The 25,667-nt window shown below is 39.2% G+C and overlaps 1 protein-coding gene across 2 annotated transcripts in view; it reads left to right on the top strand.

Annotated features, from left to right (window-relative positions):
* The window catches only part of LOC126248413 (protein zer-1 homolog), a 171,780-nt gene that overhangs the window by 96,750 nt on the left and 49,363 nt on the right, over positions 1-25,667 (top strand). For both annotated transcript variants that reach the window (XM_049949387.1, XM_049949379.1), the window contains exon 7: positions 6,050-6,211. In XM_049949387.1, the coding sequence (XP_049805344.1) occupies positions 6,050-6,211 (162 nt within the window). The remainder of the gene's footprint in view (positions 1-6,049; positions 6,212-25,667) is intronic.

The raw sequence follows: 25,667 nt of genomic DNA on the forward strand, positions 1-25,667 counted from the left end.
ACACAAAATCCCAATTTACATCTGCTAATTCCATAAATAAATTAATATATACCTCTTTCTGTCCTCTAGGCTTGCATTGATTGAAGGGTCTGACCAATGTTCACAGCAGAAGATTGAAAGGTAGAGGTTCATGATCTGCAAGAACTCCACCAGATAGTCTGACGTCATAAATACCGCCTGAAAAATAAAAATAATATTATCCAAGCAAGCATTATTCCCTGTGGGGCTGGAGTTTGTACAATGTAAATTCAGTAATTTTAAGATATTAAAAAATCTTCTTGTAACACTTTCATTAGTGTTTGCCCTTTCTACATTGAAATTACCACAGCCAAAATAGAGACAAAGCCATTACCTAGCACAGTAGTATAAGTTTTAAATGCCAATTAGCTCCACAGATGATGAAGAGATTACAAGAATGTGTGATGACATAAAGGAAATTATCCAGATCATTAAGTGATATGAAAATTTAATTGTGATAGGGGACTGGAATTTGATAGTAGGGAAAAGAAGAGAAGGAAAAATAGCAGGAGTACAAGGACTGAGGGAAAGAAATTAAAGGGGAAGCTGCTCGGTAGAATTTGGCACAGAGCCTAACCCAATCATTGCTGATGCTTGGTTTAGGAATTGTGGAAGAAAGTTCTCCATGTAGAAGAGACCTGGAAACACTAAAAGGTTTCAGATAGAGTATAGAGTGGTAAGACTGAGATTTCAGTACCTGGTTTTCGACTGCAAAAAATTTAGACAGACAGCTGTGAGTGCTGAATATACTTTATTTATAATGTAAAAGTGAAGAAGGTACTATAAGGTAGGAAATTAAGGAGATAAGACATAGATAAACTGAAGAAACCAGAGGTTACTAGTAGTTACAAAAGAAGTGTTAGACAACTATTGACTGCAACAAGGGAAAGAATTGTCATAGAAAGTGAATTGCTAATTTTGAGAGATGATGTGCTGAAGGCAGCAGAGGATCAAGTTGGCAAAAAGACAAGGCCCTGTAGAAATCACTGGAAAACATACAAAATATTGAATTATTGAAAATGGATAAAGTATAAGAATGCAGCAAATGAATTGGTTAAAAAGGGAATGCAGATATCAAAGAATGGGATTGACAGAAAGTCCAAAATGGGAGAACAGGAATGGCCAGAGGAGAAATGCAAGGCTGTAGAAGCATGCATGACTATGAGAAAGATAAATGTCACCACCTGTAGGAAAATTATAGAAACACATGTAGAAAAGAGAATATCAAGAGCTCATATGGCAAGCAACTGCTAAGATGAAGGGAATGTTGAAAGGTGGAAGAAATATACAGGGTGATTCAAAAAGAATACCACAACTTTAGGAATTTAAAACTCTGCAACGACAAAAGGCAGAGCTAAGCACTATCTGTCGGCGAATTAAGGGAGCTATAAAGTTTCATTTAGTTGTACATTTGTTCGCTTGAGGCACTGTTGACTAGGCGTCAGCGTCAGTTGATGCTAAGATGGCGACCGCTCAACAGAAAGCTTTTTGTGTTATTGAGTACGGCAGAAGTGAATCGATGACAGTTGTTCAGCGTGCATTTCGAACGAAGTATGGTGTTAAACCTCCTGATAGGTGGTGTATTAAACGTTGGTATAAACAGTTTACAGAGAATGGGTGTTTGTGCAAAGGGAAAAGTTCTGGACGGCCGAGAACGAGTGATGAAAATGTAGCACGCATCCAGCAAGCATTTGTTCGCAGCCCAGGAAAATCGACTCGCAGAGCTAGCAGAGAGCTCGAACAAGAAGCACAACAATTCATATTTCAGCAGGATGGAGCGCCACCACATTGGCACTTATCTGTCTGTAACTACCTGAACGTCAACTACCCGAGGCGATGGATCGGCCGCCAGGCAGCCCGTGACAGAGCACTTCATCACTGGCCTCCAAGAAGCCCTGATCTTACCCCCTGCGATTTTTTCTTATGGGGGTATGTTAAGAATATGGTGTTTCGGCCACCTCTCCCAGCCACCATTGATGATTTGAAACGAGAAATAACAGCAGCTATCCAAACTGTTACGCCTGATATGCTACAGAGAGTGTGGAACGAGTTGGAGTATCGGGTTGATATTGCTCGAGTGTCTGGAGGGGGCCATATTGAACATCTCTGAACTTGTTTTTGAGTGGAAAAAAACCTTTTTAAATACTCTTTGTAATGATGTATAACAGAAGGTTATATTATGTTTCTTTCATTAAATACACATTTTTAAAGTTGTGGTATTCTTTTTGAATCACCCTGTATAGAAGGGCTTTACAAAGTAAACAAACCTGAAAACAAAGTTATGGAAAGAGAAGGTGTAGATCAGGATAAGAAGAGACATATGATTGTTAAGAAAAGTATAATAGAACACGGAGAGACCTGAGTCAAGATAAGAACCCAGAGTATATGACATTCTATCATGTTCTTTATATCCAGAGGCAAGTGGGGCCACAGCTGTCCCCTAGCTCTCAGTGAAAGGAAAAAAAATATAGTCTAGTCAGGTGCTCTTTTATCAAGAAAATGATTTAAAAGCCAATATTATGCAGCTTTTTATCAGGATTGGAACTGGAAACTTTTTATGGCTGCTTACAAGTCACCATTCATCTTCCAAAATATTGAAATTACCCTCAGGTCTAGTGCGCCCCTCCCCCTCTCCCCAGAAACAAATCATACGAACACCTGTGCCTGGTTCCAACTTGTATGTGAGAGATAAAATACACTCAGACATCAAGAAGAATATACAGGGTGACACAGAATAACAGGAATGTTTGAAATGAGTATTGGCAGCTATGGGCAGGTGGTAGCACTGTGGGTTCATGACAGTTAGTGAGTAAATAGTTCGCCATTTCACTAATTGTGGATCAGTGGAACGGACAACAGCATCCATTAGCCATAAAAATGTTTTGTGAAAACAATAGTTTGGTAGTGGCGCAGAGGGAGTTTCGACGTTTTGTATAATTTAGTACATCATGATACCATTCTGCCGAAACACTCAATAAAATGTTGGATTAATAACTTTGAGGAGACTGGATCTGCCCACAAGAAGAAACCAACAGAATGACCAAGAAGTGTGCGTTCTCCAGCGAACATTGATCTACACGAGTCTGTCTTACAGAGCCCATGGCGTTCAATTCGTAAGCAAGCAGCAGTGGTTGCAATGTCCAGGGGAGAAAGTGCTCGCAGAATTCTTCATCTCGATTTAAAATTTCATCCATACAAACTACAGATGGTGCAACAACTGAAGAACAATGAATACTGATTACGATTAGGATTCTGTCAACAAATGATAACAAAAACAAACAATGACAATGAATTTCTAAACAAGTTGTGGATGTCAGATGAGGCACATTTTCATCTCACAGGTTATGTGAATAAACAGAACTACCGTTTCCGGCAAATGATGTTTATGAGTGCCCTCTACATGCTAGTTAAGTGACAGCTGGTGTAGTGTTTCATCACATGAGATTACCAGACCATATTTTTTCACAAATGAACAGGGAAGCACGATAACTGTCAATGCTGATTGTTACGTGGAGATGTTACGACCTGGTTTCAACAGGACAGAGCGACATCACACACTGCACAGCAATCAATGGCATATGTGCGAGAATTGTTTGGCAACCATGTGATCTCACTATTCAGTAACATTCCCTGGCCCCCTAGATCACCAGATTTATCTGTCTGTGATTCTTTCTTGTGGGGCTACCTCAAGAGCAAAGTCTACATGACTCAACCAAGGACCCTTTATGAGCTAAAACAGAGAATTCAGGATGCAGTTCACAGTATCCCCACCGAGCGAGGTGGCGCAGTGGTTAGACACTGGACTCGCATTCGGGAGGACGACGGTACAATCCCGCGTCCGGCCATCCTGATTTAGGTTTTCCGTGATTTCCCTAAATCGCTCCAGGCAAATGCCGGGATGGTTCCTTTCAAAGGGCACGGCCGACTTCCTTCCCCAATCCGATGAGACCGATGACCTCGCTGTCTGGTCTCCTTCCCCAAACCAACCAACCAACCAACAGTATCCCGGCTGAGATGTTGCAGTGGTCAACGAGGAATCTCAACAGCAGATTTCACGAATGTATTCGTACAGGAGAACACTATCTAAAGGATGTAATTTTTAAAAAATGATAAATGCAATCAGTGTTTCGTAAGTCGCAAAGTTGTAAGGTTTCAGTTACTATGAGTGCAATTTCTTTCCTTCATCACTTCTAGTTTTATTGGATTGTGGAAATGTTCCCATTTTTCTGTGTCATCCTTTATAAATCCAGTTCAAAAGAAGGCATGTCCTGATGTATCTGAATATTGCAGAACCATCAGCTTCATAAGTGAGGGTTGTGAAGCACTGACACTAATTATTACAGAAATATGGGAAGACTGGTAGAAATTGACCATGAGGAAAATCGGTTGAGTTCCAGAGAAATACAGAAACACATGAGGCAAACTGACAGTACAACTTATCTTCAAAGAGAGACTGCAAGAAGGAAAACTTAAATTTACATCATTGTCAGTCATAGATACAGCTTTTGACAATATTCAATGAAATATACTATTTAAATACTTACAGTAGCAGACGTAAAACACAGGGAGCAAAAGGTTATCTAAAACTTATATAGGAACCAGGCAGCAATTGTAAGAGTCAAAGGGCATGAAAGGTAGGAAGTAGTTAAGAAGGCATTGAGATAAGGTTGTATGTAGTCTATTCATTCTGTACACTGAACCAAGCAGTAGGGGGGGGGGGGGGGGGGGCAGAAATTCGAAAAGTGATTTAAACTCCAATGAGGAGAAATTAAAACTATGATGTTTACCAATGACATTGCTATTCTGTCAGAAATGGCAAAGGACTTGGAAGAGCAGTTGAATGGATGGATAATGGAATTATTTTGGTCCCATTACAACTCTGCTACAAAACTAAGGCAATTGCAGATAACCATTAAGAGTTGGAGGTGTGGGTAGTGCACACCTGGACAAAACTGTCTGCATATATTTCCATTGTTAAGGCCCATGGACATCCTCAGTCACTAGTTGTGAGTGACAAAGTGCTGAAGGTGAATGATTTAGTGATGTTTCTGGGTCTCATCACGAATAACCAGCTCTTCTGGATGCTTCATTTCTTGAATCTAAAACTACAGACCATTAAAGTACTTAATATCCTATAGTGCCTTAGCCAGAGTTCCTGGAGAGTTAATAGAGCAAATGTAGGATCTTAGCTTGATTGTGAGTGCCAAGTGTATGGTTCAGCAAGATCCACACATCTAAAGGTCATTAAACTATCCCTCATGAGAGTATCGGGCTGGCCACTTACACATACAGTAACAGCAGCCCCATTGCAAGAGCCTGTGTGGAGATGTTGAGTCCTCACTGTCAAACCAGCAGCAGTAATAAAGTAATGTTTTTTGTGAATAGGTTACCATGGTATTTGTACTTGACAGTGTTACATCCACAAGATCCCAGCCATCTGCCACTTAATATTTGGCAAATGTAACTGGTAGTGAAAATTCTAGCACATATCTGACAGCAGCTGGTGTGATTTGCCTGTGCTTTCTGTTAGCAGTTGTAAGCTCTGCATTTCTCTTGAAGACATTGTATTTCATTTTGCATTTAATGACAGGTATAGATCCTGTTGTGGTATGATCAGCCTTGTGTTGGACTATTACAAACATTTCTTATCTCTCAGAACCATTGCTAGGGTACGTAAATTTCACTTTTTAACAGTATTGAGTCTTTACTAAGGTCTGTCCCTGGCCTGCTTCATGACAAGTGATTTCTACCAACCAAAATAGGATTAAAATATCTTTATGGCTTATTAGTGAACTTCATCAAATGATTACACTCAACTCACAACAAAAGTGCAGGTATGACTGATGGATTATGAATTTAACGTACTGCCCCCCTCCCCCCCTCCCCCCCTCCCCCCCCCCCCACTCTCTCTCTCTCTCTCTCTCTCTCTCTCTCTTGTTTGGTTTTGGACATTAATTAATATAGACATAGACAAATTGTTAACATTTTAGTTTCTGTTATTCAGTTGTATAATGGGCTGATTTTGTTACAGCTATTTGATTATGAGCGCCTTGTTCATATACTTCTACACATTGTGTCTGAAATGGAACAAGAAGGATTTGTGCAGAGAATAGGAATATACTTACTGAACTCTCTTGCCTGCCAAGTTGATGGATTCCAAAAGCAACTGCTGGGTGATCTTGGGGCAATAAATGTAAGTCATAAATGCCAAATTTACTGGAAATGCATGGTTATTAGACTTGCCATTCAAGTTTTACCATCAGTATCATAAACAGGAGATACTTTATGCCTTGAGGGAATACTTTTTGCTATCTCTCAAACAACTTTTGTTAGCTGCTGGGTAGCAGAATATGAATCAGTGTGATCTCTCAGATTTTCTCAGGATGATTGATTAATAGTGTGCATTTGGATGAACAGCCAATTTATAAATTCCTTTTGTGTGCACAATATTTTGAAGGCCAACACAGTTGTCTTCTGCAGGTGTTACAAGATGCGTTGTTATGTACATGCAGTGACCTCTACCTCTGTGCCTTGAACCATCACTCTCTGTAACAAATAAATTCTATGTTAAAGACTTTAATCTATAGAAATCAAACATTGTCAAAGAGAGTCTCTTCAAAGAACTACAACACCTACAAATAATGGGCTGGGTACTCATGTTGACAAATTCAGCAGGTGTTGCAATCAAAATCTACAATGTCTACAGAAAAGATTGAGACTGAGAAAGAAACAGAGAAGCCAAGAATTTCGTCTCTTGTCATACGGTGGCTCAATCTCCAGAAAGACAGGTAGACTCCTATGGGAGCACAGCATCTAGTGAATTTCACTCCCATCAGGGAAGATAAGTCTGGGAACTGGGAAAAGGTAGCAAAAAAAGGGCGAAAAAGGGAAACACTTGAATAAACTCCAGAAATTCAATTAGTAAATTGGTTTGGCTTGCTATCTGAAGTGGAGGAAGGTAGTTGAAAGTAGGTTGAAGCAGAATAGTAGCTTAAAGAAAAAAGACAGGTCAGGATCAAACCATAATAGGAAAAGAAGACTGCTGATTTTAGGCAGCAGTCATGGGAGGGTTGTGGGCCAGCAGCTTCAGGAGAAATTAGGTGCAGGGTACTAGGTTACAAGTTTTGTGAAACCAAGTGCTAGCCTTAGCCAGGTGACAGAAAACTTAGGTCATCTATGCAGGGACTTTGAGAAGGAAGATCAGGTAATTATATTTGGGGGAGCAGGAAACAGCCTGGCTATGAATCCAAGATACAGTATTAGGAGTGACCTGGATAAAATAGGAGCAGAAACTGAGCACACAAATGTAGGGTTTGTGGAGGTCTTTCAGTGCCATGATCAGCCCTGGGTAAACACTGCTGTAAAGCATGTTAACACTGAGCTGAACAGGATGCTCCAGACACTGGCAAAATCTCACGTAAGTTTTGTTCCAGTAAATGCTATTGGTAGGTGGGGATACACTACACATGGCCTACACCTGAATAGGATGGGGAAAAATAAGTTAGCTTCTCGATTAGCAGAAACTGTAAGGGAGTCCACAGTCACACAAGGGGTGATCCCTGTGGTTAATAGGTCCAGGCAGACAGTTTTTTTTAGGTTAAAGCCAAATTCCAGACAGATGACAATCAAGATAAATAGAATAAAAGAAACTTCATGTACAGTAAATAGGGGTAAAGCGAAGGGCAGTATCAACTTACTTCATCAAAATATCAGGGGAACAAAAAATAAAGTAGATGAGCTAGTAGTGTGTTTAGATGATCTCAAAAATAAGAATGAGATTGATATACTCTGTCTGTTTGAACACGATGTAACTGTGGGCATGGATAATGTCAGTATATGTGGGTATAATTTAGCATCTTACACTTGTAGATCTAGGATGGATAAAGGAGGAGTTGTCATTTTCATAAAACAAGGGTATAAATGCAAAACTGTAGAAGTTAGCAAATTTTGTGTTGATCAGCACTTTGAGGTTTGTGCATGTGAACTTCAGCTAGATAGTGTAGTATTGATATTAGCAACAGTGTAAGGTCCCAATTAGGAGACTGGGAGCTGTTCATGAATAAGTTTGACTCCCTATTATGCTGTCTGTCAGACAAAAAGAAGAAGTTATTAATCCGTGGTGATTTCAATGTAAACTTTCTAAGTAATTTTGATAGGAAAAGTGAACCAGAAGTGTTATTAACATCATATAACTTAGAATCAGTGATCAATTTACCTACATGTATAGCTCAAGACAGTAGCACGCTAATAGATAATGTATTTGTACAGAAAGAGGATGTAAAACAAATACATGCTTTCCCTGTGGTAAATGGAGTGTCAGGCCATGATGCACAACTGATTAACTTACAAAACCTAACAGGGTGTACAGTTCGGAAACCCTTAAGTAAAAGTGTGAGGTTGCTCAACTCGGTACCTATAGAGCACTTCAGAGAAAGCTTAAAAAATGTTAATTTGGGGTGATGTATATAATGAGCCAAATGCTAATGATAAATGCAACATATTTCTTGATAAATTTATATCCTTTTTTGAACATTGTTTCCCAAAAAAAATACTAAATGTAACACCACATACTTTTCAAGGAAACCTTGGATTACTACAGGTATTGAAGTGTCTTCAGAAAGAAAAAGAAAACTGTATGAGACACAAGAACTAGTAAAGATCCAGAAGTAGTTTTACACTATAAAAATTATTGTAACATACTGAGAAAACTTGTAAGGAAATCAAGAAATATGTATGTTATAGAGAAGAAATTAACAACTCCGACAATATAATAAGATCAATATGGAATGTTGTTAGAAAGGAGACAGGAAAGTAACCTCTGGGGTAGACAGTATTACTATTAAAGAGAACGAGACCATTCTAACCAACAGTACACAAGTAGCTAATGTATTTAACAACCATTTCTTAAATGTTGGGAAAAAATTTGGTGAGAACAGTTCAAAAGAAAAAGCCGGGCAGTACATGGAAGAGCCTTTTTGAAAAAAATTAGTCAGATTAAGTTTCACCTAACAATCTCTTGTGAAATAAGTAAAATTATTAAATCTTTGAAAAATAAATGTTCTGTTGGAGTAGATGACATCTCTAATAAGATATTAAAACAATGTGGAGCAATTACAGCTTATGTTCTGAGTCACACATGTAATGCATCACTATATCAAGGTATTTTCCCAGACAGGTTAAAATATGCCATTGTTAGGCCTCTCTACAAAAAGGGGAACACCACAGATGTCAATAATTATTAACCAGTATCCTTACTTACAGCATTTTCAAAATCTTCGAGAAAGTAATGTACTCAAGAGTGGTTAGCCATCTCAACAGTAATGGGTACTTAGTAAATCACAGTACGGATTTCAAAAATGCTGTTCCACTGAGACAGCAATATACAATTTCAATGTCCACATAATAGAGTCTTTAAATAGTAAAATGTCACCAATAGGAATTTTCTGTGACTTGTCCAAAGCATTTGATTGTGTGAACCATGACATTATGTTACAGAAACTACAGTTCTATGGTATAAGTAGAATAGCATATGAGTGGTTTAAGTCATACCTGCAGAACAGTAAGCAATAAGTTTCCTTATATGGGTCAAGTGATTTAAATAAGTTTGCCACTTCATATAACTGGGGTGAAATTACATCAGTTGTTCCACAGGGTTCAATCATGGGTCCCCTTCTGTTCTTGATATATGTGGGCGACCTCCCTATCTGAAACAGGAAGCTGAATTGACATTGTTTGCTGATGATACAAGCATCATTATTAATCCATTAAAAGAAACTCCAATTGAAAATGATACAAATAAGGTTTTTGGAAAAATTGATTAATTGGTTTTCAGCTGCAAAAAGTACAGCTCCTTCAATAAATATAACACATCAACAGAAGTCAGTAGACAGGGTAGAACATACTAAGTTTTTGGGTGTACATATAGATGAGAATCTTAATTGGAAAATTCATATTTTGGATCTTCTAAAGCGACTAGGTTCAGCAACTTTTGCAATCAGAATAATTGCCAATTTTGAGGATATAGAAATTAGTAAGTTAACGTCTTTGCATACTTTCACTCTTTGATGTAATACAGAATAATATTTTGGGGTAACTCAACATTTAGACAAAAAGTATTCACTGCTCAAAAGAAAGTGGTTAGAATAATGTGGGGTTCATAGTCGCACATCTTGTAGGCATCTTTTTAAAAGATTGGGATTCTTACAACATCCTCACAGTACATTTACTCACTAATGAAGTTCGTTCTCAACAACATGGACCAGTTTAAAAACAACAGTGACATTCATGATTATAATAACAGAAGAAAGAAAGACTTACACTATCCTTTACTCAGCACAGAAAGGGGTAAAATATGCTGCTATAAAACTTTTTGACAAATTACCAGATGAAATAAAATGTCTGACAGCAGCAGTAATAGCTTCAAAAATAAATTGAAATCATATCTCCTTGATCACTCCTCCTATACCATAAATGAATTCTTGATAGATAAATAAATCTATAAATATAGCATATGCATTTGGAACCATTTAAGGGAATCGGGTAAATAATAGAAATATTAATCTTTAACTCTCTTGTGCACTTGACACGTTCCACACCACAATGGCTACTGTACCGTGTGATTGATCAATGGAACACACAACCAGCTAACTAACTATCGCACTTCCCTGGGGCACTCCTGATGATACCCTTGTCACTGATGAACACTCGCCGATGACAATGTACTGGGTTTTACTATATCAGAAGTCATCGAGCCACTCACACATCTGTGGACTTATTCCATACGCTTGTACCTTCGTTAACAGCCTACAATGGGGCACTGTGTCAAATGCTTTCCGGAAATCTAGAAATACAGAATCTGCCTGTTGCCCTTCATACATGGTTTTTAGTATATAGTGTGAGAAAAGGACAAGCCGAGTTTCGCACAAGTGATGCTTTCTAAAACAAAAATGATGAGACCAATGCTGTGGTGCAATCACCAAGTTTCTAGGATAGGGTAGTTAATGAGTCTTATCAAAATAAAGATGTTATTATATTATTATAAACTGGATTGGAGGTTGCAATTTAAACAAGGCTGGAGTCCAGCACTCAGTTTGTTAGGATCTCGCCGAACATCTTATCCGCCAGAGCATCTTGGTAATTCCGACACCTACACTGTGACATATCATGATCTAATTACAAGACAGCTGTGACCTGTGATTAGCCACTGACTATTTTATTCCGTGACACAACCACGTCTTCCTTGTGGTGTGTTCAAATCCATCAGCTTCAGTGAATTCACATATTCCAGCCAACCTCATTGACCCTAATTAACTGTGCCATGTACCATCTACATTCCTACAGATATGCTTGTGATGCCCTTAGGAATCCATCTTCCACCATTGAATCCTGCTCTGTGGTTCAAACAACTCAAACGCCTGTTTCTGCATGTTATCCCACGTTACTTCCAATGAAACAAAGTATAGTTACATTGTCACTGCTCTCAGTGAGCACATGGCCACAGAGTGAAAGACATATTAACCTCATCACCAAGTGCTGATAAATACACTGCTGTAAAACATGCTCTGATATCAGTCGCTCAACCTAATCTGAAGCCAAACAACAACAAAAATTACTTCATATGAAGGAGTTAGGCAGTTGGATCGATGTATCTATCTTCTTGACTGCCCTGCCACAGCACTGACAATGATTTTTGCTTCTGTGCTGCCATTGGTTCCACAATAAAGACCGTTTCCACTGTCACGCTGTCACCAAACATCTGCCTTCCCCTTGAGATTGTATGGTGATTCATAGTGAAAAACATGGTATACTCCAAGCTTGGAGCAGTTCTTCTTCTTCTTCTCCCCCCCCCCCCCCCTACCCCCAGGCTGATACTGGATTTTCACCATCACCGCCTCCTCAATAAAACTGCTAAGTTGGTTAGCCATGGGGGTTTACGCTATTAGACAACACTGCCATATACATCATCACTGGCAATTTACCATATCTAGAGCTGCTTTGACAGTTCACAGAGGTGGTTCAGTAGCTGTCCACAATAGAGCACCGTAAGCACGTGGCAGATCCGCATGATGTTTACATGGCTAAGAGGTGTGAGGGACAGGGGAATACACTTTGCACACTTTGGCAAAAGTTGCCAAAGATTACCGATGCTGCTCCGCCGAATGACAAGAGAGTGAGCACTCGTACACAGCCACATGGATAGCACAGCCAAATGTGCACTTCTTCACAGCCTTGTGGATGTCATGCAAATACATTCACTTGTGCATAGACAGTGAATTTGCAGAGCGTGCATGTGTGATAAGCTTCGCTTACCGCCAGTTTAGGGTGAAAATTATTCAAGTGATGAATACAGATAAAAACTGTCATTTGTTTTCCATGAATAACAAATATTATTTAAAACATTATTCACTTACATGACCAAACACATTTATTCAGTACAACAAATAACAGGAAAATTTGATATTCAGTGACATTTATTGCTCCAATTCCCTGTCATTTATTAAACATATGTACTTTTTGTTGCATTTAAATTAGGTTTCAGAACAATTCTTTTTTCAAACATCTCATCAGAAATTTTACTTGATTTTCTAAGATGTACCACTGTGACACTAAGGAAAATACATTCTCTACATGCAAAGATGATATCAGTGTGTTATATCTCTTGAATTCGTCTTTATTTGATGATAATGGTATGTGACAAAACCTTCTTCAGAAAAAATTGAGAACTCATCAGTTCCACTGTAGTCTGTGGAAAAAAATTCATTGTAATTCCACATTAGCTCCACTTACCAAAATTCATTCAAAATAAAATTTTCTTTTTACATCATAACGTCATTTGAAATTGTGACCCAAATTCTTTGACATTTCTTTGGCTGTTGGATGTCTGTAGTTTGTTGTAAGCCTCCCTTGGTAATGGGCAGCATTACAGGTGAACTGTTTGTTTTTAAATCATTGATAAGACAATTCTGCAGTAATTGAAGTTAGTGTAGAAAAGCAAAAGAGTCTTCCAATCACTTCTTAACACTTTCTCAGTAAAATAGTTGGCATTGTGCTGCAATATTGAAAACTCTTTTATGTACTAGTTAATTTCCAGCTGCCACCTGTGACAAGCCAGCAGAGAAGCAAGTTATGCATTTGGCTTTTTCTGGGTTTTTAAGTAGTTTAATTCTTAAATTCTGTACATGTCTTTATACTTCAGAGGTGTAATCTCATGTTTTAGTAATGGTAAAGTGTAGATTCACATAGTCAGTAGCACAGTTTTCAAATCTTTTTAACGGCCAGCTACACAGCATGGTAAGGTGTCAGCCTGCATTGGTAACACATCAGAAAGGTAGCAAGGCACATATTTAGCTTTTTGCATGTGCTTTTATAGTTAATTCATACGTTAGTAGTACTAGGAAGGATAGGATGTGTGCTTACTGTGTGCAAATGAAGGAGCAGCTAGTTGCAGTTCATGAACACCTGAAGTCACTTTTGACCACCTTCAGCTGTCTTCAGGCTGCTGCCTCAGGGTGTAGCAATTGCAGAGAATCTGGTGCATCATATGGGACACCTCAGGTGTCACTTAATTGTAAAGCTCTGTTGCTGAGACACCTTGCAGTTCACCCTATGAGTACCGTATTTACTCAAATCTAAGCCGCACCTGAAAAATGAGACTCAAAATCAAGGAAAAGAAATTTCCCGAATCTAAGCCACACCTCAAATTTGAGACTCGTCGTTCAAGGGGAGAGAAAAGTTTTAGACTGCACGTCCAAATCGAAACAGAGTTGGTCCATTGTAACATGAGACAAAATTTAGGTCACATGGATGAAGATACAGCTACAGTAGTTTGGTTCGAGTCATAAGCTTAGCAGTTAAGCTTTACCAGGTAGCCATTGCTATGTGTCAGGCACTCTGTCTGAATTTCTATGGGTACCCCTCCTTTTTTCACGTTCTTCGTCTGGTTTGAATCGATTGCTTATTTTGCTTTGATCTGATAAGTACTGTTCTCTTTGATATAGGTATTTACGTCACTCTAAGCTGAAAATGCATTATTGTACTGTGTCATGCATTATTTGTCGCATTCTGATAATGAGTGTTTACGACCTGTCGCCGCTCGCGGCATGGCTCGCTTTTGTGCATGGTACTGCCGCTTACAATAAAAAAAAGAGAGAAATTGTCTCATTAGAGAAACAATGGCAAGAGACTGCTATTTGTTGTCACTTACACCGCTGCTTTCTTTGATAATGATCAACAAGAACCAAATAATAGACTGCGCATGATGATAGATGTTCTGAACGAGAGTTTAACGAAAATTTTTCTCTATTTGAAAATCTTTGTGGTCGCCTCTTTAGTACATTACATTCTGCACAGAAATTAGAGTTATCTTAGATTTAAAAATCTAGTCAGTTGCCGTGCTTCATTTCTGACTCTATCACTATTCAGCATAAGAATAATACAAATACAAACATGACATGATATGTATGTTCTTCCGCATTTGCTGTTGTGTCACTCTAGTTTATTAGACAGACAGGATTTAAATGAGATAGCAGCAAACACGAAAGAATATATGGCATAATGTTTACATTCATATTATTCTTATGGTGAAGAGAATACTGCATGTGATTCACGGTTCATAAAAGTTCCTATTAGCAACCATCTCTTGTCACAGGTAGGAAAAAATTCAGAACGTAGAGTTGGCCATATTGACATACATCCCAAACAGTCTTTCCAGCCAGATTTTCGTAGTAGATTTTTAGTGATGACTTCAAATGCAGTGTGTGTCTTCAGTTAGTAGACTGGTTTGATGCAGCTCTCCGCGCTTTTCTATCCTGTGCGATGCAGAATAGCAACATTTATAAAATAAGAATGAAAATAACTTGGACATTAAACGCGAAAATTTAAAACTAAATTTTATTAGGTTTGTAATCTATCTTATACGAAATGTTTAAAATATCGGTCATGATTCTGAATCACTATCACTTGATTCTTTGTTGCTCATTTCTTCACACAGAGCATCGTCCTCCATATCATCTAGTGCATTGGATATCAAATATTTTTTAAATGCTTGTTGCACAATCTGATTTGGTACACACTTCCATGAATCATAAAGCCATTGGCATACTTGCAACAAACTTGCGTGTTTTACACATCCTGTTGGTGACAGTTGTCTGTCGCTTTTTGAAAGCTAACCTGTGTACATGCGTTTAAGCTTGTCCTTAAATGGTTTATTCAAATAGATGTCAAGTGGTTGCAGAATTGACCGACGTCATCCTGCCTGAAATTACTGCCAAGTTCATTTTGCTTTCCTCTAATTTTCGTTTTACTGCAGGTGTTGTATGGCCTGCATACACATCTAATACCAACAGACTGTGTAAACCAAGCATTGTGGTAGAACGACAATTCCACATACACCTAATCCAATCCAGCACCATGTCCTCCGAAAACCACCCAGTTTTGTTTGCTCGTACAATTACATTTTTGGAAACACTTTCAATTTCGGTAAAGTCTTTCGCTTGAAAACTATGAATGGGGGTAATTTATGTCCATCTGCTGTGCAAGCAAGCATGACGGACATCTGCTGTTTTTCACCCCCTGATGTAAGAACACTTATGCCTTTCTTTCCTTTGGTGTCAACTGTATAATTTGACGGCATGTCAAAAATATACGGGAGTTTGGTCAGCATTTCCTATCTGACCAAGAAGGTATTGCTTTTTTGTGCACCTCCTAATTATGAAGCGCTGAAATTCCACTAGTTTTTCTTCATAATTTTTCGGCAGCTTCTGTGCAACTGAAGTTAGCCTCCGAAGTGAAAAACACCAGCACCTCATAAACAGATCATTCCAGCTGCGACTAGCCTTAAAATTTTCGATTTTTTGCTCTCTAGCAATTTCATGTGCCTTAATTTATAAAATTTCGGTGTCCACAGGCTGGAATTTCTGACGCTGTTCCTTAACAAATTCATTTAAAATCACTTCTAGTGCATGATATCGGCCGCACTTTGGCCCTCTAAATGCTTTCCTGCTACTTGAACATTCAAGTAATTTGTCTCTCTGCAGTCGGCATCGCCTTACGTTGATCTCATCAATCCCGTATCGCAGACCTGCAGCACGATTAGAACTTTGTTCTGCAAAAGAAATAACTCCCCTCTTGAATTTGGCACTATAATGAAAGCAGTTCATTATAGTACACTAATACCAACAAGCACTTCACAAAATTCCACGAAGCAATAGGTGCTGTTATGTGAAATCTTAATGAGCCCCAGCGTTTCAACTCGTGCAACAATCCTAAAGCATTGTGCATTGTTGGTATTTTTGTGTAAAGAAATTTATTTTTGTTGCTACAAATATTTGAAAGGCTGCTACATTCGAAGATGAACAATATGGAATTTCTATTTACTGTGTTGGACAGTGTATGAAAATGGAGTGGTCAAAACTTCAGGCAGAGAAAAAAGCTTGTCTTCTACCTTTTTTAAAATTTATTTACTGACGCAGAGGTTTTGGCACCAGTATTTATCTTTGTGCCTTCAAAGCATGCCTGTGTAGAGCTACATATATTCGTTAGTTGTGGTGGCACCTACCAACATTTTTCAGAACTTCTGCTTACTTTGCACTCGATTCTAAGCTGCAGGCGGTTTTTTGGATTACAAAAACCAGAAAAAAAGTGCGGCTTAGATTCGTGTAAATACGGTAGACAGGTCACCAGGGTACATAGGATATTTATTTATTTTTTGGGGGGGGGGAAGGGGAGGGGGGGGGGGGGGTTGCTAGGTATCAGGAGCTTCAATGTGAGGCAGTTTGTGAAGCCCCTCAGGGAAATGCTGTCCATGGTCAGAAAAGAATCCAATGTGGACCTCGTACATCTGCTGGGGTGGGGGCTCATCAGAGATATGGAGGAGGCCCTCCTGCAGCTATGGAGCATGAAGGATGCTGTTGTCTGCAAGTTGTAGCTTATGTTGGCACCAGTGGCATCCTTCACTTGGGGTCTGAGGCCATCCTCAGTTGGTGGAAATTGTGAAGACTGTTGGCTTCATGCACATAGTGAAAGCTGAGGTCATACCTTGCAGCATCGATCCCAGAATTGGCCAGGATCATTTGATTTGAAACCAAATGAAGGGTCTCAACCAAAGGCTCCATTGAGTCTGTTGCAGTCTTGGCTGTAATATCTACACCTGCATTATGGGGTGGGGAAAGTGGTAGGACTCCCCTTGATAGATCAGGGATGCACTACACAAAGGAAGCAGCTACTCAGGTAGCAGATTATTTGTGGAGTGCACATAGGTTTTTTTTAGCCTAGGTGGTAGTTTGAGGTTGTCTGGTGAATGCTCGCCAGTCAATACGCAGAGAGTGAAGTAATCAGATCACATACAAAGACACTTCAACTGTCAAGCTGTGGTCAGTAAGCTGTCGAAGTATTCGTGACAAAGTCCTTGATGTAACTGCCCTCCATGAAAGTTTCCTTACTCAAATTATTCTTGAAACCAAGAGCTAGCTGAAACTGTAGAAAGGTCCGAAATAGGTAGCAAGTGGTATATCCTGCACCAATTGAGGTGCAACAAGACCACAGCCCAGGTAAATAATGCAGAACAAGTTTGGTAATAAGTACACAAACAAGAGCTCCTTCCTGGTGAGTGTTATTTACAAGAACTCTATGTGGTAGTTCATGGTAAGCACCAATTTTACACAAGTTCGTAAATGAGAGATGGTCCCAATAACAGGTAAAGTCAAAATGTGAGTTCACTTTCTATTGGAACAGTTATGTAAGACAATGGTGACAGCCAGTACGAATTTCCTCTGCAGTCTCTGCTGTAGAAGCCACTACCTAGCAGTGCTTGAGGTGGTCAGTGGTGGCTCTATGTTTGGTGGTGACTGGCAGCACCATGGTGTCAACAGTTCTGATGGTTATCATAACAAGAGCTCTGATTGATGAACCAGTTCTTTGGTCAGTGGCTGGCCCATATAATTCGAAGGGAAAGATTGATATGGAGCAGCTTGGTGTTAGCCTATATGTCCGGGCGGCATCAGAATATAGGTGGATACGTTTGTGGCCACATGACCCACAGAAGCGAGCAGGTCCACTGGTGGTACTCACACTGGAACCTGTCGGCCTGGTAAGCTTTCAGGATCTACATCTACATCTACATGGTTACTCTGCAATTCACACTTAAGTGCCTGGCAGAGGGTTCATCGAACCATTTTCATACCACTTTTCTACCATTCCATTCTCGAATGGTGCGTGGGAAAAAGGAACACCTAAATCTTTCCGTTCGAGCTCTGATTTCTCTTATTTTATTATGATTATCATTTCTCCCTACGTAGGTGGGTGTCTTCTGTCTGTTATCTGGTGGTGTAAGAAAGGTTGCAGATAGAGATTGCGAATGGCCCGTACATAGCAGAGAGGCATGGAACATACATTGAAAAGACAGATTAGGTGCCATACGACGGGGAGTGCTCATTGCAGTCGACAAAAATACTGTGTCTACCCAGGTCGAAATTGAGTCTGACTGTGTAGATATCTACACACATGTAACAGGATTAGGTGAGCTTAAGTTAATCACCAGATATTTATATTGGCCACTCGACTTCACCATGACTATTTTAGAATAATTTAAAGAAGTCTAGGCTCAGTAGTGCAGAAATACCCAGGTCATGCAATATTAGTTGGAAGCGACTTTAGCCTACTGAGTGTATGCTGTGAGGTCTACGGAGTCATTGCAGGTGGTATGGTCAGGCAGTCTTGTGAAGTACTTTTGAACACTTTTCCAAAAATTGTCTTGATCAGTTAGTTCAACAGGTCACACGCAGTGGACATGTTTTATACATTATCTACAGGACCAGTACAGAGACAGGGATTAGTGATTATGATGTCATCTTAGCAATGATGGTTACTAAAATTAATAAATCCATCAAGAAGCCTGGGAGAGTATTTTGGCTAGAAAGAGCAAATAAGCTGTTGTTAGCATCCCACTTATAACATGAAGTGACATCATTTAGTTCCAGTATGATGGGACGTACAGGAATTGTGGACTCGGGAGAAGTACCGGGTGATCAAAAAGTCAGTATACATTATAAAACTGAATAAATCATGGAACAATGTAGATAGAGAGGTACAAATTGACCCACATGCTTGGAATGACATGAGGTTTTATTAGAGCCAAAAAAATACAAACGTTCAAAAAATGTCTGACAGATGGCGCTTCATCTGATCAGAATAGCAATAATCAGCATAACAAAGTAAGACAAAGCGAAGATGATGTTCTTTACAGGAAATGCTCAATATGTCCACCATCATTCCTCAACAATAGCTGTAGTTGAGAAATAATGTTGTGAACAGCACTGTAAAGCATGTCCGGAGTTATTGTGAGGCATTGGCGTCGGATGTTGTCTTTCAGAATCCCTAGAGATGTCGGTCGATCACGATACACTTGCGACTTCAGGTAACACCAAAGCCAATAATTGCACGGACTGAGGTCTGGGGACCTGGGAGGCCAAACATGACGAAAATGACGGCTGAGCACACGATCATCACCAAACGACGCGCGCAAGAGATCTTTCATGCATCTAGCAATATGGGGTGTTTTTTTTTGGTTCTAATAAATCCCCATGTCATTCCAAGTATGTGTGTCAATTTTTACCTCTCTATCTATATTATTCCGTGGTTTATTAAGTTTTCAAATTTATACTGACTTTTTGATCACCCAGTATGTCCCGTTTAAGAGGATTAAGGATGGAAAAAAAACCATTATACAAAGTTTAGAAATTGCCGAGGAAGCAAAGACTGTTGCACTCTCAGTTTAAAAAAAATACACAAATGACAACAGGCAAAAATTAGTAGAAATTCATGCATCTACGAAAAGATTCCGGCACAAAACATACAGCTTCCACTGTCATACCTTCGGAACCCAAGAAAGTTCTGGTGCTATGTAAAATCACAGATCAAAGGCTTCTCTCCAGTCACTTGTTGACCAGTCTGGTGTGGCAGTAGAGGACAACAAAAAGAAAGCCGGAGTTTTAAAACTCATGTTTAAAATATCATTCACTCAGGAGGATTGTACAAACATGCCATCACTTGACCATTGTACAGCTTCCCTTGTGGAAGACATAATAATAGGCATCCATAGCATAGAGAAGCAACGAGAACAGCTGAAAACCAATAAATCACCAGGTCTGGATGAAATCCCAATTTAGTTTTCCGAGACAGTGCTCTACAACATTGGCCCCTTACTTAATTTTTTTATTTTGAATTAATTTTTTTATTGTGAATCTCTCACCACACACAAACTCCCAAGCAATCGGAAAAAAAAGTACAGGTGACTCATGTATATAAGAAGCATAAAAGAGTGGATCCACAACATAACAGATGATTATCATGAATTTCAGTTTGCTGCAGAATTCTTGAACATATTCTCAGTTTCAATACAATTAATTTCCTTGAGCTTCTGTTCACAAATCAGAACAGATTTAAAAAGCATTGGTCATGCAAAATTCAGCTTGCCCTTATCACATGGCACCCTGCAAAGGATATATGAAGAGCAACAGGCAAATTCCATACTCCTAGATTGCTGGAAAGCATTTGACACAGTGCCCAAAGGCTGACTGTTTACGAAGGTGTGAGCATACAGTATAGCTTGATGAGCAGCTCAGAGACTTCTTAAGTAATTGAACCCAGTACATTGCCCTTGACAGTGAGTGTTCGTCAGAGACAAGGGTATTGTCGGAAGTGCCCAAGGATAGTGTGAGAGGGCGGCTCTTATTCTCATTATACTTACACAGAAATGATCTGATGGATAGGCGAACTGCAGTCTGTGGCTGTTTACTGATGATACTGTGGTGTAGGGGAAGGTGTCCTCATTGAGTTACTGTAGGAGAATACATGATGAGTTTGTGTGAAGAATGGCAGCTTGCTCTAAATGTAGAAAAATGTAAATTAATGCATATAAATAGGATAAACAATGCCGTAATGTTTGGATACAGCATTGTGGTGTACTACTTGACACACTCACATCAGTTAAATATCTAGACGTAACACTGCAAAGTGATATGAAATGGAATGAGCATGAAAGGGCGGTAGTAGGGAAGGCGGCTGCCCGGCTTCAGTTTATTGGGAGCATTTTTGGAAAGAGTGATTAATATGTAAAGGAGAATGTATATAGAACACTAATGCAACTTACTCTTGAGTATTCTCTATGATCCGTACCAGTTCAGATTAGAGGAAGACATCAAAGAAATTCAGAGGTGGGCTGCTAGATTTGTTAGCAGTAGGTTCAGTCAATAAGTGAGTGGAAATCCTTGTAGGGAAGACAATGTTCTTTTTGTGGAACACTATTGAGAAAATTTAGAGAACTGGCATTTGAAGCTGACTGCAGAATGATTCTGCTGCCACCAATGTGCATTTCACGTAAGGACTACAAAGATAAGATAAGGGAAATTAGGGCTTGTATGGAGGCATATGGATAGTCATTTTTCCCTTTCTCTATCTGCAAATGGAAGGAAATGACTAGTGGTAGTACATGGTACCCTCTGCCACTTACCATGTGTTGTCTTGCAGATTGTTAATATAGATGTGCATGTACTCAAACCCAATGCTCATCCAAAATTTTTCAGTCTTAAGCTCTACGTAACTGCATAGGCACATGTTATATTGAGAAACTATTCCGTCTTCTAACAGCAAACTTATTCAGACCTAATCCTAAAACACTTTCAGATGACTTTGGACATCCAGCAGCATTCCACAATTCTTTATAAGACTGTAGATTTAAAGTCCGTTAGCAACCATTGAATTCTTACTTTGTTCATTTGTTTGGTAGCACAGCAAAAAAAAAAAAAAAAAAAAAAAAAAAAAAAAAAATTATATCAAAAAGATACCCATACCCTGATAGTGTTAGCAATTGTGGTACAGTGGGATATAGGTGTTGCAGATTACAAGTTATGTAGAACACTTCCACATGTTAGTGGTGGTTTGGGGGAGGAATGGCAAGTTCAGAGTCAGCTGAATTGGGCTGCATCGATAGTGTCACTGCTAAGGCTGCTTGCGCTTCTATGAAGTATTTCTGTGGTAAAGTAAGTAAAGCTGTGCTCAACCCGAAAGTTGGCTTGAATACTGCAGTGCTTTATAAGGCTTGGGGATGTGTTCGTGACTTCTTGCCACTCCTGAAACAACTTACACAGCCAGTTACAAAGGGACCTACAGTTCAGCATGTACTTGAAATATGATGGAACGTGGCTTGGCATTTTTCTTATTGTTACAGGCGAAGGAAGCTATAAGTAATAGAAAAAACTGTAATACCAATGGTGATCTGTACACAGAACCTTTGGCTTTGTAGTCTGGAACTTAACCCACTGAACAAGTGAGGCACATTTATATACAATCAGTTTATAAGTTATTTACCAAATAGAATCTGCACTGAGCCAAGGGAACAAACCTTAGTCATAGAAATTGGTACAGGAAGTAAACAAAGAAAATATAGTGGAATTCTGCTCTGTTCTTTATTTAAGGTACAAATAATTTATTTGCAAATAAATTTGTTTGAATGATTTACATATTTGAATAATCATCCCATCTCTGCTTATCAGGACACCTTGCACTTCCTTCGTCTTTCTGGTCATTGCAATAAATATAATCACCTGTAACAAGGCCTATTAGTTCATTTGATCAGTTTGCATATGACAGTGTAGCTGGATTGAAGTAATTTGTTAATTATATACAAAGTTGACAATTATCTATTGCCACATTCCTCAACAAATATCTTTTTCATTTGTTCTGTCCAAAATATCTCTCATTGTCTGTGCAAATTTCGCAGCAGACTGAATGCGAGCATTATTTAATCAGTTATCCTTTCATGCAAAGTACAGTTCCACAGCTTAATCAGTGTCCTTCAATAACATTCAGTGTTAAATTATCACTTTAATTTGTGTTATAGATGATCATACTCAATCACTGTGATATTACTTGGTGAATCTCAGGTATTGCGCATACACTTTCTCTATGGAAAACATGGAAAATCAACAGCTAAAAAAATTCTAATTAAAAATGTATTCCAATGAACCCATTAGTGCCGCTACAGTGTGACAAATTCGTATAGAGTCTTTTTTTTTTCCTTAGCTACATGGCAGGACTACTCAGTGAGTGTGTGCAGTGTGAGACTGAGTGCAGAAGCAGCAAGCTGCATGCTGCCGCAATGCATACAGAGTGAGAGATGGGCAGTGAGTGCTGCTCATATGGTTTCATCATGCGAGTGCAGTGCTCTACACCTGCACCAGCAAAACATTGCACCTGACAGTTCACATTAAGTAAAGTTAGGCTGGTTGTACTGCAGTAGTGATGTTGCTACACCAGCCCACAAAAGCAGACGATACGGTTGTCTGTTCCATCTCATAAATGCAAACTATTGAGCAATAACAGTATATATAAGAATTCGTTTTCAGCTTGCTATCACAATGGCAGCAAATAAACAACCACATTATAAAGTAGATGTAACCATGATGAAGCACTCACTTTCAATAACGGAGCAAAGAAACTGAGAATTTGATATCTCGACAACAATGTGGTACATAGTTTACAAAATAAATAATAACTGAGATTTTAACTTCTCACTCTATGTTTTATAATGACAGTTAAGCAATAAATAATCGATACCCACATCTTTTCACGCACCATTTTACGGTGACAATTGTGCAATTCCATTCAGCTTCTCATCACTGCAGTCAGAATCAGCACCGAAACCACCTGGTTGTCATCACAAACACAAATCTAATGAATGTTTTGCACACAATTTTGTCCAATAATATACGTAGAGCCGTAACAGTATGCGCCTTTTCCAACAGGCTTTTGTGTTTGTCTAGTGCTTTGTAACAGAAATCCGTACTTCTCAGCACAATTTGTAGTGACGTTTTCCCACCCCTGAAAAATCCACTTTCTTTTAACGACAGTAGTAACTTTGATATGGTAGGATACTTCTTCCTGTTATAATAAGCATAAATATGCCTGCAAATTGCACCAGTGTGAAATAATCTAAGTCAATGACAGGGTGAGGCTGCTTTTTCTTCTTTCTAGGGGTCGCTAAAATATATTATCTGATCCAGAAGGCTTGGAATTGTAATGGTTGACATCCACATCTTTCAACTTTTTCAATAGTGCTTCCTTGTTTATTACTGTAGTTGCACTAATTCCAAGAGCTTTTGATGTTCGTTCCACAACTTTATTGGCAAGAACAGATGGCTGTCCATGAATACTTGTGTATTCTTTCTCCTACACATAGAACTTGAGCGTTCTCTGTAGTGATTTCAGTGCCTCGCTGTCTAGCGGCACACCTTGACACAAAGGATTGTCACTAAATGAATGAAGTTTTTTTCAAGTATCAGAATTTTCTAAACCGCAGCCAAACAAACCACAGTACACTGCAAGCACACAGTAGAAACCGTGTACAATGCACATCAAACAAAGCCAGCAATGTGGGAGCTTTGGCATCACGACCAGCAGTGATTACCATGCTTTGTTCATGCTCCACACCTAGTGCCTCGTGGTTCTTGTTCTTCACTTGTTAAGCTGTTATGTTGCTAGCCTGAAATGCATATGTCAAGTGTAGTGTTCAGTGGCCTGAGTTTAGTCCATGCTAGCACCCTTCCTCCACTCAACTACACACTACATCCTAACAATCCAGGTCCGCCAATTCTCACTTGATCTTATCAGTTGCCTCCTGAGGAATTGAAGGTAGTGAAGCAGAAACTTTCTTTTGTGCTTGCTCAGGGCATATGTCATCTAACAGCAGTTTGCCTCACAGCTGAGCATCAAATGCTGCCCAAGCAGTTATTACTTCCAACTTAAAACCTGAAAAAATCTGGATCAGTACTTAGTCCCACACGTTGAAGATTTCTACCCAGTATCCACAGCAAATGCAATAGACGTAATATGTGCTTTCTGTCAAATAAATACCCATTGCTCCAGAAGACTTATCTGAGGCTGCTGTTTGTACTCCATTTCTTTCTATTTGAGTTCACAAGGATATATGAAATAGCATTGATCTTGAGTTCTGCGACATGTATATTGATGACAGCTGGATCACTTACAGCAAATAGTCTCATACATCTGTTTAAATGGCTTAGTTGTCAACCCACTGAAGTGCAAGTTCAGTCACCAAGGAATATGGCTACTGTGGGGAGAGCGGATGCCATTAGCAACTTCCCTCAGCCTACAAAATGGTTCAAATGGCTCTGAGCACTATGGGACTTAACATCTGACGTCATCAGTCCCCTAGAACTTAGAACTACTTAAACCTAAGTACATCACACACATCCATGCCCGAGGCAGGATTCGAACCTGCGACTGCAGACTGAAGCGCCTAGAACCGCTCGGCCACACCGGCCGGCCCCCAGCCTACAGCAGTTCATTAGTTGTAATTATTTCTTGGCTTTACCTACTACTACTACTACTACTACTACTACTACTTCCACTTCCACTTCCACATGCACAACCACATGCTTCTGGCTGTTTCACTGAATAATTCCTTATGAGGTTCATCAAGACCAAGAGATAAATTATAATGGAATAATGGACTAATGAAGCAGAAAATAATGCTGACAACATTAAGTCGGCTATCGCAAAGGCTGGAGTTTTATGATACTCTGCTCCACTGGCATCTCTAAATTTCGTAACAGGAGCCATATGAGTGTTGCCAG

Source organism: Schistocerca nitens, chromosome 1, assembly GCF_023898315.1.
Source record: "Schistocerca nitens isolate TAMUIC-IGC-003100 chromosome 1, iqSchNite1.1, whole genome shotgun sequence".
In the NCBI taxonomy this organism is placed as follows: Eukaryota; Metazoa; Arthropoda; class Insecta; order Orthoptera; family Acrididae; genus Schistocerca; species Schistocerca nitens.